Source organism: Mandrillus leucophaeus, unplaced genomic scaffold, assembly GCF_000951045.1.
Source record: "Mandrillus leucophaeus isolate KB7577 unplaced genomic scaffold, Mleu.le_1.0 Scaffold686, whole genome shotgun sequence".
Lineage (NCBI taxonomy): Eukaryota > Metazoa > Chordata > Mammalia > Primates > Cercopithecidae > Mandrillus > Mandrillus leucophaeus.
Window position 1 is genome coordinate 940,349 of NW_012107430.1, and position 15,219 is coordinate 955,567.

At 35.8% G+C, this 15,219-nt stretch overlaps 1 protein-coding gene across 2 annotated transcripts in view; it reads left to right on the plus strand.

Moving 5' to 3' along the window:
* The window catches only part of ASUN (asunder spermatogenesis regulator), a 33,546-nt gene extending 18,559 nt beyond the window's left edge, over positions 1 to 14,987 (plus strand). For both annotated transcript variants that reach the window (XM_012002407.1, XM_012002408.1), the window contains 9 exons: positions 2,450 to 2,539; positions 2,748 to 2,837; positions 4,005 to 4,183; positions 5,599 to 5,769; positions 6,050 to 6,204; positions 6,496 to 6,726; positions 8,889 to 9,028; positions 13,723 to 13,858; positions 14,630 to 14,987. In XM_012002407.1, coding sequence (XP_011857797.1) covers positions 2,450 to 2,539; positions 2,748 to 2,837; positions 4,005 to 4,183; positions 5,599 to 5,769; positions 6,050 to 6,204; positions 6,496 to 6,726; positions 8,889 to 9,028; positions 13,723 to 13,858; positions 14,630 to 14,669 — 1,232 coding nt within the window. In that variant the 3' untranslated portion in view covers positions 14,670 to 14,987. The remainder of the gene's footprint in view (positions 1 to 2,449; positions 2,540 to 2,747; positions 2,838 to 4,004; positions 4,184 to 5,598; positions 5,770 to 6,049; positions 6,205 to 6,495; positions 6,727 to 8,888; positions 9,029 to 13,722; positions 13,859 to 14,629) is intronic.
* Positions 14,988 to 15,219: the final 232 nt, after the last annotated feature.

The window sequence follows — 15,219 nt, forward strand, 5'->3', positions numbered from 1 at the left end:
CCTCGGCCTCCCAAAGTGCTGGGATTACAGGCGTGAGCCACCGCGCCCGGCTTTTTTTTTTTTTTGAGACAGCCTCACTCTGTCTCCCAGGCCGGAGTGCAGTGGCACGATCTTGGCTCACTGCAAGCTCTGCCTCCCAGGTTCACGCCATTTTCCTACCTCAGCCTCCCAAGTAGTTGGGACTACAGGCGTCCTCCACCACGCCTGGCTAATATTTTGTATTTTTAGTAGAGACAGGATTTCACTGTGTTAACCAGGATGGTCTCGATCTCCTGACCTCGTGATCCGCCCGGCTTGGCCTCCCAAAGTGCTGGGATTACAGGCGTGAGTCACGGCACACGGCCCCTAAATTCCAGATCTTTATATTCTGCTGCCTAATTGTATCTCTTAGATGTCTCTCAGGCACCTACATCTCAACATGCCCAAAACAACTTAGGAGCTTTGCCACCTGAACTAGTCTCCCTTTTCAGTGAATGGCCCTGTTGTCTATTCATTTATATAAGGCGGAAACCTCAGAATCACTTCTGAGGCATCTAATCCATCATCACATTTTCTTGATTTCATCTACTAATATTTCTCACGTACATCAAAATCTCCATCTCAGCTACCAGTAACATTTCCCTAATCCAGCCTTTCATTTTCTTACCTGTTATCTCACAGTAGCCTCCTAAATGGCCTGTCCCTATCTACTCTTTACCCTCCAGCTACAGTAACTTTCAGAATGCTAATCCTGACCATGTTCTCATGACCTTAAACCTTAAACCTGCCCCCTGCCCATGCTTTTCTGTTGCCCTTAGGAAAAGACAGAGCTGTTTAATGTCTTACAAGGCCCTTCATTGTCTGCCCCCCTCCCCCTTTTTATTCTCATCTCAGAACATACTAATCTTCTCTGTTTCAGCCACACAGATCTAATATTTTTCATGCTTTCTCCTGCCACAGTATCTTGGTATCTACTGTTCTTTTGCCTGAGTAGTCTTTCCTCTATTTCTTTTTTTTTTTTTTTTTTTTTTTTGAGACGGAGTCTCACTTTATTGCTCAGACTGGAGTGTGATCATAGCTTACTGCAGCATCAACCTCTTGGGCTACCAGCAGTCCTTCCACCTCAGCCTCCAGAGTAGCTGGGACTGCAGGTGCAAACCACGAAGCCCGGCTAATTTTTGTATTTTTTCCATAGAGACAGGGTCTCACTATGTTGCCCAGGCTGGTTTCCTGACCCCCTAGCAATCCTCCCACTTAGGACTCATAAAGTGCTGAGATTTTAGATGTGAGGCACTGCATCGGGTCTCTTTCTTTAGTTAATTTCTACTCATCCCCTTATAACTCAGACCAGTCTTCACTTCGCAAGGAAACTTCCCCTGGTGTCTTGGAATAGGACAAATCTCCCTCTTTAGGCACTCATAGCACTGTAAATATTTCCTTCAAAGCCTTGTCAGCTTTATGGTTGCACATTTGTTTATTATTATTAGATTAATATCTCCTTATGTATTTACTTTCCAGATCCCTTGGTTTGTGTTTCTTCTAACTAAACTTACTGGAATTCAGTATAGGTGTGCATTTTAGATTCCTTAATCTTTTTCTGAGTACTTAACCATGTCATTTTATCATTTAATAGTGTGGGCAGGGAAGAGCAGTTGTAGATGCTTGAAATTTTTAAAATTTTCGCTATTGACTTTCAGTGCAGTGACCTAAATGATTGGTTTAATAACGAATGTGGAGGAAAATTACTATTTATTTTAATTATAGATAATATCTATACTCTATTTGGTATTTGTCCAGGGGACCTGATAAAAAGATGTTGTCTCAGAGATATTTTCTCTTACAGAGTTTAAACTCATTTGGAAATCTTGGTAAACAATTTGAAGCTTGTGATCTACTTGATAATGTTAGTGTTTCTCTGACATTTTTTTCATTGTTGTTTTTAAATGAACTTTTAATTTTAGAGTAGTTTCAGATTTACAAAATAATTGTGAAAACAGTACAGAGTTCCAGTTACTCCATACCCAGTTTGCTCTATTACTATTTTTTGCTTTTATTATTACTATTTTTTTTTTTTATTTTTTTGAGGCGGAGTCTCACTCTGTTGCCCAGGCTGGAGTGCTGTGTCGCGATCTCGGCTCACTGCAACCTCTGCTGCCCGGGTTCAAGTGATTCTTCTGCCTCAGCCTCCCGAATAGCTGGGATTACAGGCACCTGCCGCCACGCCTGGCACATTTTTGTAGTTTTAGTAGGGACAGGGTTTCATCATCTTGACCAGGCTGGTCTTGAACTCCTGACCTCGTGATCCACCCATCTCAGCCTCCCAAAGTGCTGGGATTACAGGCGTGAGCCACCATGCCCAGCCGCTTTTATTATTTTTTAAATTAACACATAATTGTACATATTTATGGGATACAGTGTGATGTTTTGATACATGTATACAATGTATAATGTCTCTGACATATTTTTAAAGGTGATTCACACCTAGGTGGTGGCAGTCGAGAAGGCCCGTTTAAAGAAACGATAACATTAAAGTGGTGTACACCAAGGACAAATAACATTGGTAGGTATTTAAGAATAACTGAAAAAGACTAAATCAAAAGATTCTTCAGGTATTATGTGGGGGTCAATTAATTGATTCTGTTTTGCATTTTCGTTTTTCATTGTTTCAGGACTGAATGAACTCAGTGAACAAGTTTTTTTTTTTTTTTCCTTTAATTGTGGGAATATTTCTTTATATTCTTTCAAATCAGTGTTTTCTTCTATTTCAGAATTACACTATTGTACTGGAGCTTATCGGATTTCACCTGTAGACGTAAATAGTAGACCTTCCTCCTGCCTTACTAATTTTCTTCTAAATGGTAACTTTCATCATTTAATGGTTTTGCCTGAAATTATTTATATTATTTGAATTATTTATATTATTATTAAATTATTATTTGAGTGAAATTATTAAGAGTATGAACTCTGGAAAGCTGTTTTCATCGCTATAGCTTTGCCATTTATTTGTGAAAGCTGTTTTAAACTTATGTAATTTGAAATACCCTTTAACAGCTTTTACTAACATTTAAAAGATGACTTTAGGTTTGGCTTTCAGGCTATTATATCTAAGCAAGTTTTATTTAATAAAATTGTGAGTATTTCTATTTTAAAAATTTGACCTTTAGAGTCTAAATTGATTTGTTTTAGAAGCTATAATTAGAAAATAGATTAAAAAAATAAAATAGAAGCTGGAATAATGTAGACTATTTATCTTGGCCCATTGAATTTTAAATCAAAGCAAAGATGGACTTACTTGAACATGATACCTTTATCATAAATAAATATTATGTTTTTAATATTATACCATATGATTCTTACCTATGACCTTAAATCTGTGGTTTCATTGTGTGAAATTTTTTTTACAAGTCTAAATTATTGGATTCCAAATTAAAAGCTTTTCTGGTAATTCTTATGATCATCTCAGGTTTTGGAACTAGTGATCTAAAGAGTCAGTCTGTCTTTATCATAAGGTTATGTCATTGTTAATTAAGCATAATTTGATTATCAGACTAGGTGAAATTCAGATTAACATTTGGACATGTAGAATAGAAAGTAGTTATGATTACAGTATGGATGAGGAACTGTTATGTAAGTGAACTGGGACTGTGCCTTCTCCCTAAATGTTCTGTAGCATTAATAACCTGAGGATTATGGAGCAGTTGTCTCACTTTTCTTCTTGAGGTCCAGGAGAAAAATTCAATATGTACATGTAAATTGGATGAACCATATAGCCAAATGTATTATTTCAGAGACCACTATAGTTGTTGTGGGAAACTGTATAACTATGTAACCTTGGAGTAACTAAGATGTAGTTAAGGCTAGAATTCAGATTTTTAGGCATGGAAGAGTAGATACACTAAATTAGCAATGCAGGTTAAAATACGGGGATCAATAAATAAAATGAAAAAATCTAGATGTAAATCTCAAGGAAATAAATGAGAGCCCATTTGAGTTTCATTACTGATAGTGTATCTTATTTTTGACAGGTCGTTCTGTTTTACTGGAACAACCACGAAAATCAGGTTCTAAAGTCATTAGTCATATGCTTAGTAGCCATGGAGGAGAGATTTTTTTGCACGTCCTTAGCAGTTCTCGATCCATTCTAGAAGATCCGCCTTCAATTAGTGAAGGATGTGGAGGAAGAGTTACAGACTACCGGATTACAGTAAGACTCTAATATCTATAAATTTTAAGTTTTGAATGTGTCATCATTCAGCAAGTAGTTATCAAGTGCTCGTTAAATGCTAAGATCTGTGGAAAAAAAGAGATTTGGAAGAAGTTGATTATTATTTTAATTAGGTGAATTTCCTGCAATATTTGCTCAAAAGCTCTATTTATCATTGTTTAATCTTATTTTATATTCAGTGTATAGTGAGATGTATCTGAATTGCAATGACACGCTGGAATTGTAGGAAATAATAAATTGATTTGAACTAATATTTTAGGTGAAACTTAATTTCTAGTAATTTAAATGGCAAACAGAAACCTGGAATATTTGGATTGCTGCTACTTTGAAATAACATAAACTTTTATATTATTGGGAAGAACATAAAAGGAAATATATGTCCTTTTTTGGTAGAAATTCTGTTCTAATTTTGATTTTTTATTCTCCCTCCTCTCTTTCCTATTTGGTATTTCATAGCTGTTTACTTCTTGAGGTGGTTGTAAAAACTAAGTGTGATATATGTATATGAATATACTTTGTAAACCACAAAATGTTATATACTGTAAGTAACTTTTTAATTAGGATTTTTTAAAAAACATAATGTTTAAATAAGGAGAAGCCTAATCAATATTTATTGTAGAAAATTTAGAGAATATAGATGTCTTAAAAAAACACCCCACCTGTAAATTACCTATAATTTCATCATTCACAGATAACTCTTGTTAACATGTTTATGTTATATCAAGGTAGTTTGTTTGTTTGTTTGTTTTGAGACAGAGTTTCGCTCTTGTTGCCCAGGTTAGAGTGCAGTGGTGCAATCTTGGCTCACTGCAACCTCCGCCTCCTGGGTTCAAGTGATTCTCTTGCCTCAGCTTCCCGAGTAGATAAGATTATAGGTGCCTGCCACCATGCCCAGCTAATTTTTGTATTTTTAGTAAAGACGGGGTTTCACCATGTTGGCCAGGCTAGTCTCAAACTCCTGACCTTAGGTGATCCACCTGTCTCAGCCTCCCAAAGTGTTGGGATTACAGGTGTGAGCCACCGTCCCCAGGCTCAAGGTAGTTTTAAATAAGCAAATGAGTCTTCTAATATGATTAACTAACTCTTTTATCTTTATGTGATAGAAAAGTTAAATTATAGAAGGGGGAAAAAAGTGTTTCTTGGTTTTTACAAAAGATGGGGAAAACATACCATGAATGCATTTATGTTTGAGGCTCTCATTTTCATCGTATAAAGGCTGATAGGTTTCAAGTTCAGAAAGGATAAAAAAGTAGTGGAGTTGAGGGATACTGTTAGAAAAAATGTTTTGTTGCACATCACAGGACGGAAGACATCAGGGAAACAGACTAGTACATGTAATCCATACTGAAACATTAGACATAGTTTCTAATTTTATCTTATTTGGTTATCATTAGGATTTTGGTGAATTTATGAGGGAAAACAGATTAACTCCTTTTCTAGACCCCAGATATAAAATCGATGGAAGTCTTGAGGTCCCTTTGGAACGAGCAAAAGATCAGTTAGAAAAACACACCCGTTACTGGCCTATGATCATTTCACAAACCACCATTTTTAACATGCAAGCGGTAAGTGTTAAGTATCTTCAACTTTTCTTACAGATTAGTTATATATTCTTTATAGAAACAAATTAGAAAATTTGTAATTTATACCATTTCTTAAGCAAAGAGTGAAATATATGAGCTTGCTAAAGTTAAAGAATTAATAATTAAAAATTGAAGTGATAGTTACGGATTCCTTCACCATGATAGTCTTTAAAATCCTTTCAAAAATCAAGTTCTGCCTAGATGTTTTGATATTTATTTTTCAAGACAGATTTTCTTTTTTCTTTAAAAAAATATCTAACAGGTAGTTCCATTAGCCAGTGTTATTGTGAAAGAATCTCTGACAGAAGAAGATGTGTTAAACTGTCAAAAAACAATATACAACTTAGTTGATATGGAAAGAAAAAATGATCCTCTACCTATTTCCACAGTTGGTACAAGAGGAAAGGGCCCTAAAAGGTAGATTTTTTTTCTTATTTTCTTTATAGATCACATTTACTTGATACATACTGTTTCTCAAGATAACTTACTCTATATGTAAATTTTATTTGAGGACGTGTGTGTGTATATATATATGTTTGAGATGAAATAATACAAAATCATAGAAATTGATATATTATAGCTTAGAATTTCACTATTAACTACCAAGTAAGAGGAAGGAAGTCCACATTTCGTTATTTCTTTTTACTTTACCAGTAGAAAGTGACACTTCAATATTATTTAAAGAGTATTTCCAAATCTGTACTGCAGAGATGAACAATACCGTATCATGTGGAATGAATTAGAAACCCTTGTCAGAGCCCATATCAACAACTCAGAGAAACATCAGAGGGTCTTGGAATGTCTGATGGCATGCAGGAGCAAACCCCCGGAAGAAGAAGAACGAAAGAAACGAGGAAGAAAGAGGGAAGACAAAGAGGACAAGTCGGAGAAAGCAGTGAAAGATTATGAACAGGAAAAGTCTTGGCAAGACTCAGAGAGGTGACTTCTTGGCACTGATATAGCACCACGGTGCCTTTTGTTATATCACATTCTGCATAGAGCATTTTCATACATTCTAACCTGATTTAATAGTAGTTCATTTAATACATGTTTATTCATTTTCATTACTGTAATTTTATCATTCTTAACATCTAAAGGATCTTTCTTGGACGTAAAAAAGTGTGAATTTTTACTGTTGGGGCAAAGTTAGTGTTAGTTTTTCCTAATTAACTTCTGAAAATCATAATGCATGATGTTTGGTATCAGTATGTGCTTTATGTGTTGTGAACTTCACAGATGTAATTTTATTCTTCTGTTCACTAAATATTTATTGAATGCTTAGGATGTGCCAGGCATTTGGCACAAGATCCCTACCCTTGAAGAACATACAGTGTGATGGTAGAGACAGACAATTAAATTAGTGATTGCAGGCTGGGCGCAGTGGCTCACACCTGTAATCCTAGGACTTTGGGAGACCGAGGCGGGTGGATCAGTTGAGGCCAGGAGTTTGAGACCAACCTGGCCAACACGGCAAAATCCAGTCTCTACTTAAGAAAAATACAAAAATTAGCTGGGTTTGGGAGCACATGCCTGTAATCTCAGCTACTCAGGTGGCTGAGGCATGAGAATCGCTTGAACCTGGGAGGCAGAGGTTGCTGTGAGCTGAGATCACTCCGCTGCACTCCAGCCTGGGCAGTAGAGTAAGACTCTGTCTCAAAAAAAACAAACAAACAAAAATAGTGATTGCAGCAAAGTGTGGAAGGTGCTATTTTAAAAATAGGCATAGGATGGCCTTGGAAGCACAGAAGAACATACAGTCTATTCTGAAAATGTTCCTTAATAGTATACTCTTTTCCTTTAGTTTGTGATTTATATTATGATGTCAAAGTTAAATCTGAAAAAAAATAAAAATAATAAAGGCTTATAAATAGAAATAGTGTATCAGCTGGCTATATCTTCTGTCCCCTTGCCAGAAATCAGACCAACACCAGGTAACTTTTTTTTTAATTAATTAATTTTTATTTATTTTTTTGAGACAGAATCTCACTCTATCACCCCGGCTAGAATGCAGTGGCATGATCTTGACTCACTGCAGCTTCTGCCTCCTGGGTTCAAGTGATTCTCATGCCTCAGCCTCTCAGGTAGCTGGGATTATAGGTATACACCACCATGCCTAGCAAATTTTTTGTATTTGTGGTAGAGATGGAGTTTCACCATGTTGCCTAGGCTGGTCTCAATCTCCTGACCTTAGGAGATCTGCCCACCTTGGCTTCCCCAAGTGCTTGGGATTACAGGCATGAGCCACTGCGACTGACCAAAAACACATCTTTTTATGATGGAAAATTTCAAACACATGTAGCAATAGAACAGATAGTTACTCATCATCTGCCTTCAATGATTAACAATTCATGGCAGATCTCATTTCATATATATCTTCATCCACTACCTTCACCACTACCCCATAGGAATACTTTGAAGCTAATTCTGGAAATCGTATAATTTTATTCATTAATAATAGAATGCTTCTATTCTCTTTGACTTTAGAAGCTCATGTTTTCCTTAGGGCTACTGAGCTTCTGAAACAAAACTGGCTCACCGTAAGAGGGAAAAAGTACTATCATTCAGATCCCACTGAGCTTCAAGTACACGCTTGTGTATTTTGCAAGTGTTTTTGTTCTCTAATGAAACTCTATAAAAGCTTAGGGTTAAGTTTCTGATTTGCAGAGCATAAATACATCTGCACAATACATAGACTAGAGAATAAATGGGGATAAACTTATTAAACTTATTTGTAATTTGAAATTCGGTATTATTTTGTTCATATCTTTAAAAATCAAAATTGTGCAGTTTCTTCTCAAGATCACATCATTTCCTACCTTTTAGATTTTAATTTAAGTATTCTTTTTTTTATATTTTACAGCTAATTCCTGAATTGTTACGTTATTATTATGAAGGAAAAGGGAAACTTGTATTTAATTGATTAATTTCTGTTAATTTCTGTTACTGGTTTTAGATTGAAGTTTTTGATTAGTCCCTAGGTTTATTTTATGAGATTAACCATCTTCTATAAAGGTTGATATGCAAAGGTAGTTTAATTATTAGACCATTTTTAGACTTCTAAAAATTTAAACTTTACATTTCATTATTTGTCCCTCTAAAAGATTAAAAGGAATCTTAGAGCGTGGAAAAGAAGACTTGGCTGAAGCTGAGATTATAAAAGATTCGCCTGATTCCCCAGAACCTCCAAACAAAAAACCCCTTGTTGAAATGGATGAAACTCCACAAGTGGAAAAATCGAAAGGTAAGGTACAGCTGTGGTAACTAGGTTTATAAAAAGTTTTCCGGGCTGGGTGCGGTGACTCACCCCTGTAATCCCAGCACTTTGGGAGGCCGAGGCAGGCAGATCACCTGAGGTCAGGAGTTTAGACCAGCCTGGCCAGCATGGTGAAACCCCACCTCTACTAAAAATACAAAAATTAGCTGGGCGTGATGGCACACACCTGGAATCCCAGCTACTCAGCAGGCTGAGGCAGGAGAATCACTTGCACCTAGGAGGCAGAGGTTGCAGTGAGCCAAGATCGCACCATTGCACTTCAGCCTGGGCAACAGAGCAAGACTCTATCTCAGAAAAAAAAAAAAATTTTCCAATGAAGCTCTGTTTTGTACAGTGTTATTTAATATTGTTGTGTATATGTGAGGAAGAGTTCTTAGGTATTCGTGGAAGCTGTTTAGGAGATTCTCTGTTTACAGCCTGTATTAGTCCAGTCTCATGCTGCTAATAAAGACATACTGGAGACTGGGTAATTTTTAAAGGAAAGAGGTTTAATTGACTCACAGTTCCAGCATGGCTGGGAGGCCTCAGAAAACTTACAGTCGTGGCAGAAGGAGAAGCAAACATGTCCTTCTTCACGTGGCGGCAGCAAGGAGAAGGGCAGAGCAAAGGGAGAGGAAGCCCCTTATAAAACCATCAGATCTAGTGAGAACTCACTCACTGTCACGAGAACAGTGTGGAAATTTGGGTGGGCACACAGCCAAACCATATCACAGCCTTAGAGTATGTAGGCAGTAAATATGTTTGTCAGTGTTAAAAACAAAAGTAGTGTCATACTTTCATTAATGAAGCCTTTGGAAAATAAGCATATAAAGTTTGTGTTTTAAGAAATTTTAAATATGTAAATTTGAATCTGTTTATGTTCCTGATACTATAGTAAGAGCTGGGATATTGAATACAAACTCTTTTACCCTAAACTCTTACTAAACCTAGAAATAATGTATTATAACTCATTTATTGCTTTATTAAAATGTGTTTGAGTTTCAGTGTAGTTATAATAAAGCCTCTTAATTTCTTACTTATAGGTTAAAAGTTTAGTTTCCTCTTGAAGGAATTCTAGGCACCAAGGATATGATTTGGGATTGGCAGCTCCTGAAATCCTTCTAGGCCTTAGTTATCTTGAAGGCAAACTAGATTTAGTCTTTTTAGGATACATGTGTAATGGTATGCCATCATTAGACTACCTGATGTCCTGCCACTGTGCCTCTCCTAAGGCAGTAGAACCAGCTTGTGAATATTGGCAGCTCATCCTAGGGAGAAGGCAGGCTTGTTTGCTTTTAATATGCTTGTTATAGTGTATATATATATATAGTGATACATATTATATTCTTCAGTTCACTAGTGTCTTTGAAGCCAGAGATCACCCTTGAGGTGATCTTATTATATTTGCCTTTCCGGCATTTGCTAGAGGGCCCAGAAAATAATAGGATTTAAATAGATGTTTTTTGATAAATTGTTTCTCATATGACAAAATACACCACTGTTCATTAGGATGGGAAATTTAGGTATACTCTAAACAGTGTTTCAGCATTGCTTGGCAAATAGAACTCTCAAGGAGTATTACTGAGGCGGAGATTGCAGTGAGCCAAGATTCTTGCCACTGTACTCCAGCCTGGGCGACAGAGTAAGACTCAGTCAAAAAAAAAAAAAAGAGTATACTGACAAAAATTGCAAGCAACTAAAAGCCACATTAGTAAGAAAATGACTGAATAATGGTGTGTCCATAGGGTGCTATGTATGTATTTATTTATTTATTGAGACGGAGTCCACTCTTGTTGCCCAGGGTGGAGTGCAATGGCACTGTCTCAGCCTACTGCAGCCTCTGCCTCCTGGGTTCAAGTGATTCTCCTGCCTCAGCCTCCCTAGTAGCTGGGATTACAGGTGCCTGCCACCATACCGGGCTGATTTTTATTTTTTTGGTAGAGACAGGGTTTCACCATGCTGGCCAGGCTGGTCTCGAACTCCTGACCTCAGGTGATTCGCCTGCCTCAGCCTCTCAAAGTGCTGGGATTACAGGTATGAGTTACCACGCCCAGCCCCCACAGGGTGGTATTTATATAGCCCAAGAATAATTATTGAATTGAATGAATATGTAAATGAGTAAGTTTTTTTAAAGCAGATTACATAAACATATGTACTGTGATCTCAATTTTAAGTTTTCATACACATATGTACTAGCTTGTCACTTAGATGAAATATCAGCTACCATTAAATTAAATAGATCCCTGATGCTTTTCACCATAGAAATATATGGAATAGCTCATATGAGAAGCAACTTGATTGCACATTACTGCCTTTCCTTGTAACTTTCTGTTTGAGCCTGATATTTGAAAAGTGTTTGTTTTTTCTTTCGTTCTATTTTATAACCTAAATTGCGTATCTCTTCTGATCAGCAACTTATCTGGGCCTTTTATTATACCTCAGTTTTATCTGCTTTGGAAGATGACTTCCCAGGCCTCCCCAAAGTGAATTTTGTGCCTGCTGTATACACTGCACTTAAGGTTGGGCTATTCCAAATGTGCCATCTAGATTTGGCAAACGTCTATTCAGCTGTCTTTGTAAGATGCAGTAACAAAACAAAACAAAAAATTTGTTGATATAGATTGGCACTGGAAAAAAGAGTAAAATTTTTAGTTAGAGCAGTGGCAATAGGATGATTTTATTTCCTTCTTTATGTGTTTTATTGTTTTCTAAATTTGTTCTCATGAACACGTATTAGTTTTATAATAAGAAAAATAAGAATTTTTAAATATATATGACAATATTAGCTCTTTTTGATGTACAGTTCTATGAGTTTAGACAATGCATACCACCATCACAATCAGGGTACACAACAGTCTGTCACCTGAAAAGATTTCCTTGTATTGACCCTTTGTAGTCATCCTTCACTCTCCTTCTCCCGAATCCTTGGTAACTACTGATATGTTTTCTCTTCCTATAATCGTGCTCCCTGTAATTTTTCAGAATGTCTTATAAATGAAAGAAAATGTCATGCCACCCTTTGAGATTGGCTTTTTTCACATAGTATTATAATGACTAATTTCATAAGAAACTGGCAACTTATTTTTCCAAAGTGGTGGCACCATTTTGCATTCCCACCACCAGTGTATGAGAGTTCTGGGTGTTCTGCATCCTTGTCCACTCACTGTTGTCAGGGTTACTGTTTTTGTTTTGTTTTGTTTTTCATCCTATAAGGTATGTAGTGGTATTTCATTGGTGTTTTAATGTACGTTTCTCTCATGATTAATGATGGTAAAACTCTTTTCCTTTGCTTATTTTTTATCTGTTTGTCTTCTTGGGTGAAAGGTCCTTTAAAATATTTTGTACATTTTTAAATTGGGTTGTTTGTTTTCTTATTAGTGGATTTATTTATCTGGATACAAGTTCTGTGTTGGATATGTGATTTGCAAGTATTTTCACCCAGTCTGTGACTTGTTCTTCTCTTAAACAATGACTTTTGCACAACAGAAGCTTTGTATTTTGATGAAGTCAAATATATCCTGTCAAATATATGAAGTCGAAAATTTTGCTTTTATGATTATGCTTTAGGTGTTACATGTTAGAAATCTAACCCAAGGTCACAAATGCTGATTTTCTTATAGGAGTTCTGTAATTTTAGGTTTACATTTAGGCCATGATCAATTTTTGAGTTATTTTCTATAAGGTACAAAGTATGGGTCAATATTAATCCTTTTGCATACAATGTCCTAATGTTCCACCAGCATTTATTGAAAAGATTATCCTTTCTTCATTGAAGTATTGTACATTTATCAGAAATTTGTTGACTATGTATATGGGAGTCTGCTTCTGGATTCTTCTTTATATTCTGTTGGTTTATGTGGCCATCCTTTCACCAATCCAGTACTGTCACAGTCACTTCAAATTAAGTCTTGTAATGAGGAAGTAAGAATCTTCTTTTTTCTTCTTTTTTGAAATTGTTTTGGCTCTTGTAATTCTTTTGCCTTATCATATTGTGCAGGAAACAGTTAACATAGCAGGCCTGAGACTATTATAATTAGAAAAGCCTGCTTGCCGGTTTGGCTCTTGGCTGACATCTGGGAACTTGGCTTTTGAGATGTTGCCTAGATAATGAACTGAACACCTGCTTCCCTTCTGAAAGTCTGGAACTTTGGTCGTTGTGGTTAGGCAGAGAATACCCACCTGATCAGCCCCCAGTAAAAACCCTGGACTCTACTCAAACAGGCTTTCCTGGCAGAAATATTGCGCACGTGTGGCTGCATGTTTGCCTATGGAGGTAGTATGCACTCTTCATAAAACTCACTGGAGAGAGTGAGCATGGGAAGCCTGCAAATGGATTCTGCCAGTCTCCACCTCATGTGATTCTTCTGCTTACCGACCTGGCTGTGTCTCCTTACTGTATTGCTGTAATCATTCTTAACCAGGAGTATAACTTTACATGTAGTCATTTGAGTCCTTCCATCAATCACTGAACTAGTGGTTGCTCTTGGGGACCCTGAAACACATTAATTTCAGAATAAGAGGAAAATGATTGCCTTAATTGTGTAAAATGAACTACAGAATTAACTACCTTAATTGTGTCAAATGAACAACAGAATTAAAGGTAAGTGTAAATTTGTAAACTCGGAAGTAATAAATTATTCTATCTTTTTTTTTTTTTTCTCTCCTTTTAAATATAACACCAGGGCCAGTGTCCTTATTATCCTTGTGGAGTAATAGAATCAATACTGCCAATTCCAGAAAACATCAGGAATTTGCTGGACGTTTGAACTCTGTTAATAACAGAGCTGAACTGTATCAACACCTTAAAGAGGAAAATGGGTTTGTGTTATTTATTGTCAAAATTGGTTTTGTCAATTGCCTGTACAGTACCTTAACAAACATTGCTTATTTGTAATAATCAGCAATTTTTTATTACTAATATTATGAACTAATACATGTTCCCCATAAGGAGAAAAAATTAACCTCTTTGATTTTTGCTTGTAAAAGGCTCAATTATATTGATTGTAACCCTGAAAGTATTTACTCCTTAGAGCATTTCTTTTCAATGCTTAGTAAACATTATAGAGGGAAAAATCATACCACTTAGGATATAATACCAATCTCTGTATAATAACAGAGGGAAATGTTTTCCTATTAAGGAATACAATATTAAGAATATTGATTATAATAAAATAAATCTCAGATCTGATTATTTTGATTTTTTTTTTTTCAGAAGAAATCCTCTTAAAAATTTGTTGGTAGAAATACATTTATTTAGTGCAAAAGGAAGTAAATTCTGACTAAATCGTAGAGATTTTTTCCTTAGTTTTGCTTGGAAAGGGAGAGTGTGGTATAGTCAAACAAACAAACAACAAACAGTAGCCTTTGACATGTGACCTTGGGAAAGTCACTTGGTCTCTCAGGGCCTCAATTTTCACTGTAAAATGAAGTTGGCTTAGCTAGAGGAACCCTATCGTTAGTCTTTTCCTAAAATGCTGGTGTTCTGTTCTGTGAATGTATTATTTTAAGTTTCATGTGAAAGGTAGATAAGGAGACAAAAATGTTAATGAATATTTATTTTATCAACTCATTTTTTCCTCCTATTTTCAGGATGGAGACAACAGAAAATGGAAAAGCCAGCCGGCAGTGAAGAGTGACTTGAAGAACTAAATTTAGTATATTGCAAAAATATTTTGGGTGGAATTCGATATAAGTACTTTTACAGCAAGATTGTATAGTTATGTTGCCTGGACTGGTTTTTACATTTTTAAAATATTTCAACTATCGTTTTTGTACTAATTATAAAATTGGCACATAATTCAAAAATATACATTTGAGATGATTTGCCCTCCCAAATTATACAAGTTTATTTTATGGTATAAAGTGCTCTCTCTGGAAGTGTTTTTAAAAAAATTCTTAGGCTTCTCTTTGCCAAATAAAACTATTAAAATATTTGAAATGCAAAACATTTGAGAATTCCTTTAGAAAATACGTTAGTCACTTAATGACTGAAAACAACCTGTAGGAATTTTTAAAAATTTGATGAGAGTTTAAGATTTGCAATACTTAATATAAAATCTTTCCTATTAAGCTGCATCGTATATTGTGCTTTTCTAAAAAAGAACATTGTTTTTATTTTGTTTTAAGTTATTTTGCATATGTGCTCTTAATCCATTTAAAAGTAGAGTTTTCAGGTAGGT